The 5,817-nt window shown below is 30.5% G+C and overlaps 1 protein-coding gene across 1 annotated transcript; it reads left to right on the top strand.

Annotated features, from left to right (window-relative positions):
- The first annotated feature begins 220 nt into the window (after positions 1 to 220).
- LOC115985078 (ubiquitin carboxyl-terminal hydrolase 12-like) lies at positions 221 to 5,184 on the top strand. The gene is made up of 6 exons (XM_031108049.1): positions 221 to 264; positions 2,263 to 2,392; positions 2,491 to 2,660; positions 3,359 to 3,647; positions 4,716 to 4,876; positions 5,036 to 5,184. The coding sequence occupies exons 1-6, from the start codon at positions 237 to 239 to the stop codon at positions 5,182 to 5,184; spliced, it is 927 nt and encodes a 308-aa protein (XP_030963909.1). The 5' UTR covers positions 221 to 236.
- Positions 5,185 to 5,817: the final 633 nt, after the last annotated feature.

Below are 5,817 nucleotides of genomic sequence, written 5' to 3'. Positions count from 1 at the left end.
CCTTAGATTCTCCTCTTCTCTCCCATCAAATTAAGCATAAATCCTTTCTTCTTATTTATTTTTTTTTTTTCTTTTTTATTCTTGCATCTTGATCCCTTACCTATTCTTTCCTTCCAAACAATCACACGTACGGTTACGTGTGTAAAGTGCTTTGGCATATTGATTCCCCTCTATAAATAACGCACGCTACCAATGGTTTTGAATAAAGAGGTTTCGACAAACCAAAATCTGAAGTCATGGGATCCAAGTCTAACGACGAATTCGGTATGTTCTTTTTCCCTATAGGCTCTTGGCTCTTGAAGGTTGTTTGACACTGATATTTTGTATCTTATTTATTTTATTTCAATGTTCATAAAAATAGATATATGTATTCTAATATAAGGCTTTCTAGTGGACATTCAACTTGTTTGAAGAAAAAACCCTTCAAAATCCTCTTTTATAAATAAATAAATAAATATATATATATATATATATTTTTTTTTTTTATTGAATGTGAATTTTAAAAATTTTACCTTTAGATTGTATTTTCTTTATGTTTTTAGTATGCATATCAAATTTTGTTTAAATCATATGTTATTTTTTATGCATAAATTTATACCACAAAAACTTAAAATTTAAGCATTTGATCGTTGAAAAAATTATTGATCTTTGATTTTCTTGAAATTTTATAAGTATGAAGGACATAATAAAAATATGTAATTTAATGGTTAGATTTTCAAAATTCACATTCAATCAAAATATATAAGAAAATTTTGAAGGGTTTCTCTCCAAACTAAAACTTTTTTCCTTTTCTAGCCTACTTCAGCTTGGAACTTTTGACAGCATAGGTCCAAAGGTAAGAAAAAAAGTCCAAAATTCCAAAACTCACCCCAAACCCATGAAACAAATGCATAGTTCGTAGGTTTTTTTTTTGGAATTTCCTAACTCCTCTTCTAAGAGAATAATCAAATAAAATATATAACTCTTACTTCTTGAATCTTTTGCAGCAGACATCACAATGAAAGAATATATTCATATAGTACCCAACCTCAGTTATACACCTATACATTAACATAAACATTTGTTTTTTTTTTTAAGGGAAGCCCCATCACAGCTATACTTTAACATAATATTTTTTTAATCGAAACTTCCTTTTGAAAACAATAATTTGAAATAGAATTCTAGACAAATTACATTTTAATTATATCCTATTTTTTAGGGGTGATTTCAAATTAAACCTTACAATTTCAAAACTTTTGGACTTGAAGTTTAAGATTGTTAGAAATTAAACACTAATCTCATTAGATACAATGCAAATCCTATACTTTTAAAAACGTATCAATTTAAACCCCAAATCAACCCAAAAATCAAATTGATATAAATTTAAATACCAGAATTTAATTTGAAACAAAAGAAACTATAACCTTTAATTTGTAACAATCTTAATTACTAGGAAGTATGAACACAGACATGGACCCGGGTACAGATACAAGTATGACACATCAAGTATGACACGGGTACAATACCAATATGACATGAGTACGACACCTCAAATGAAGTCTCTGTGCTTTCTAAATCTTAAACCCTCAATGTTATTAATTTTTTAAAATTATTTTCTCTAAACTCTATATGTTAAGATGAGCTTATTAGTGGAAACTTGTTAAACGGATTAAAAAAGCTCTTTGGAAAAGTTTAGTGCACTAGTGTGATAGGGAAAAGTTTTAGTTTTATCACCGTATTTGGATGGATTCATTGTGCTTTCAAGGCTTTTTTTTGTTTAGTGCCTTGATTTTCCCCCCTATTGTATGCATAGTTACACCAATTATCTATTAGCAAAAAAAATAGCTACATTTTTTATTATAGAATATATAACTAAAATTAAAAGTTTAGATTTCCAAAAGTTACACTTAGCCCCCTCTCAAAAATTAAGTTAATTCAAAAAGAGAGAAAAAAAAAATTAATGGCAAATAACCCACACGTAGGGCATCCCTCCATGCAATAGAAAAAAAAGGTTAATAAATACCTAAAATAAAATGTTTCTATCATAATATAGATGTCAACCTCTTTAAAAAGTGTTGTCAGCTTCAACTTATGGCTGATATGACAAAAGATTTTACCAGTTAAACTAACTATAACTCACTATATTTGTTATATATTGTTAATAATTGTAAAGTATTAAACATTCAATCTTTCTTTTTCACATGTAATATAAAAATTTTTCTTTTGATACTTTGTCCTCCAATATTTTCTAGATTGTATCTAAATATTCCTAATGTTTTGCAGCAATCACAAGAACAGCAAGACATTTTCGTCCAACTCATTTCTTACTTAAAATACAATCATACTCTTTATTTTGCGAGACTGGGGTGGAAAAATACGAGTCTGGTGCTTTTGAAGCTGGGGGGCACAAATGGTGGACTCTAATGCTATACTCTCAATATTTTTTGTTCAATTAAAAATTTAAAATACAAATGTTTGCCTCATCATCGTCTACTCAATCTTCTTTTGCAGGAGGTTGTCTCTCTATCCAAAAGGAAACAAGAAAATGAATGGGACTGATCACATCTCCCTTTATTTGTCAATAGTTGATACAGAAAAGTATTCTCTTGGTTGGGAGGTTTATGCCACCTTCAAATTGTTCGTGTTTGATCAGATACGGGACAAGTTCTTGACAATTCAAGGTTTGGTCGTTCATGATTAATATAAATACATAACTTGCTTATGTACAATATTACTATTTTTATAATTTTATTTTCAAGATAAACAAGAATTATGTTAATGAGTTCTTCAGCCCTCAAGGTATTATAAGTTTTTTTTTTATTATAATCGATCAATTGTTTTTGGGGAGTCACACGCATTAGTTAGTTAGAAAAGTATTTGTATATTTAATTTTGTTACTTTCCAATGCAATGATGCCCATTAATTCTCTCCTTAACCTATGCACAAATACACCCATTAAAAAAAGCCTAAAAACAATTTTACTATTATAATAAATTTTATAACCATTTTCATAATTGGTTCATGTTAACAGGTATTCTTAGAGCAATTGTTAATAAATCATATTATGAAAGTTTTTTAACACCACTTTAATGGGAAATATAAAAAACTGTCAAAAAAATTAATTATTTCATCATTTTGCCACAAAATGATTCTAAAAATAATTCCTAAACTAATGCTCTTAGGATATTCGTTAATATTTTCCTTCATAATTTGATGAAATGATAAATTGTGATTAGTGTAACATTACTTACACGTGTACCACCATTGACATCACATCTATTGTACATGAATCACAAAATGACACCACAACAATTGGAAAAATTGTTGGGAAATTTGTTATACTTATTAATAGACTTATGGTTTGTTATATATCTTGTAGATGCTGAAGGGACGATTAGAAGATTCCATGACATTAAGATGGAATGGGGCTTTGACAAATTTCTCCCTCTTGATTCTTTCAATGATCTTCCTAATGGATACCTTGTCGACGATTGTTGTGTATTTGGTGCTGAGGTTTTTGTTCATGAACGTAGTGCCAAACGAGACTATCTATCCATGATAAAAGAACCTTCTAACCGAATTATGACTTGGAAGATTGAAAACTTTTCAACACAACAAGATAAAGTACCCATTTATTCCCGCATATACGTTGTTGGAGATTTAAAATGGTATTTGTTTATTTATTTTTATTTTTTTATACCATAATATTCATTCTTGATGATTACTCTTAATCATTAGACCAAGTCACCAATTTGATGTATGCGGGTTTGAACTCTTAATCTCTTATTCGACCCCTTTAAAACACAATTAAATTAACTTAGTAAATTAGTCAAGTAATTACTTAGTCCAAATTTCAGATCTAGGTTAACACAATCATATAATCATATCAATGTAAAGTGCAGAATAAAAAAAACACAAAGATATAATGACCCAGGAAACCACACCAGTAAACACTTGGGGGGGGATTTGGCCTAACTATCCTCAAGGTAAACCTAAATCCACTATGAAAGAATCAAAGTTTTACAATAGCGACTTAAACCACTAACATTTTATTACTACCCACCAGTAGAAATTTACTAACACCACCACGTGGAAGCTCCGAGACCACGGACTTCTTCTTTCTTGAATTCACCAGTAGATACAAGTACATCCGCTTGTGCTTCTTTAAACTCTTGAGTGTAGCAACTGAATGATCATCAAGCTCTTAATAAAATCTCCTTCTTGATAATCCTAAGCATATGTGAAGGCAATTACCTCTAGATCTCATAAGAGATTCACACACACAGCAAATAAAGCAACTACAAAAACGTGGCTAGAGTTTCCCTTTTATACTTAGGGCAAAACATAAAACCCTACACGACATATGGGCTTAGGGCTGAGTTGGAAAATACTGCAGAAAAACATTCTACCCAACTTTCGATCGATCGAGTCTAATTCTCAATCGATCGAGCCAGACCAAATTGCACAATGAATTCTACAACAACTCGATTCCAATTTTACATAAAAGACCTATACTCTGAGGAAGTCTAAACAAGACTAAAAACCTGTTTTGATCATGATTTATCAACAATACAAATTAGAGTTCTAATACATAAGTTCTTAAGTACTTAAAACCTAACAGAAATTTTATCAGTTGAACTGTCTAAAATCTTACTGTACTTTTATTGTCATAAAAACGAAAGCTACCGTTGCTAAATTTATCAAGTATTATTTCTAACTCTTTTGATTGGATCTAGGAAATTACTGGTTTATCCCAAGGGAATTCATGAGGGAGCAAACAAAGCCATTTCCGTCTTCCTCTACTCAGTTGATTGTGTTACACCAGAACTCAAAATTTTTGCAGAATTCAAGCTGCGGGTAAAGGACCAAATCAACCATAAACATGCAGAAGCAAAAAGTAAATGAATTATTTTTACATTTTTATCTTCTTCTTTCTCTTGGGGAGAGAGAGAGGGGGGGGGGGGGGTTGTCACTGCGCGTGTGTACTATATATGCTTTTTGTTCCCTTTTATTTGCTTTCCTCTAGTTTAACCTTTTTTTAACAAATTTCTTACAGCTAAATACTGGTTCTCTGCCGCATTTAGCGACTGGGGGTTTTCGCAACTTTTGCTTCGAAAAGATCTTGAAGATGCATCCAAGGGGTTTCTTGTTGAAGATACCTTGATTGTAGAAGCAGAAATTATGGTTATGTCTATTGCAAAGTAGTTCTTGATACTTATCTCGGAATTGCACTTGTAAAGATGTCAATGTTAAGATACTTCAAATTTACCGTGGTTATTTTAGAAGCGCATACTGTATTTATATATTATGAATGATCAATTTAATACACTCTATCTACAGTATTAAGGAAAAAAAAGAAGCATTATCATTCTAGTCCCTATTGAGTGTGAATGTATAGGTTAGAGTTCAATTGGTCTCTACTATAATTCTTTTACGATATTACATATTACACTATTTAATAAATTTTTAAACCCAATATTCCATTGTACTCACTTTTGGAATATATCGTTAGGTTTACTTTATGCCTAGTTTTATTTTTTCTATATATATATATATATATATATATATATTGTTTTGGGTGGGGCTTAAATCTATTCATAAATAGAGGTTTGAAAAAATAAAAATTTCAAGGATATGTCCAATTGTCCATGCCCTACGTTTTTCTTTTACGGATTACTTCAAAAAAAAAAAACACCCAAAGCAGACCATATTTATTTATTTTTATAATAAGTCGATGTATTCTATAATTATTAACAGAATGTTCGGGTTGGGTTTGCGTTCAGATTCAAAGCTCTTGCCTTTTGGGTTAGTTTCGGAACTCATCCAACCCGCTCAACC

The sequence above is a fragment of the Quercus lobata genome, chromosome 4 (genome assembly GCF_001633185.2).
Source record: "Quercus lobata isolate SW786 chromosome 4, ValleyOak3.0 Primary Assembly, whole genome shotgun sequence".
NCBI lineage: Eukaryota > Viridiplantae > Streptophyta > Magnoliopsida > Fagales > Fagaceae > Quercus > Quercus lobata.
The sequence above is the reverse complement of the archived record's forward strand: the minus strand, read 5'-3'. Positions and strand labels throughout refer to the sequence as shown.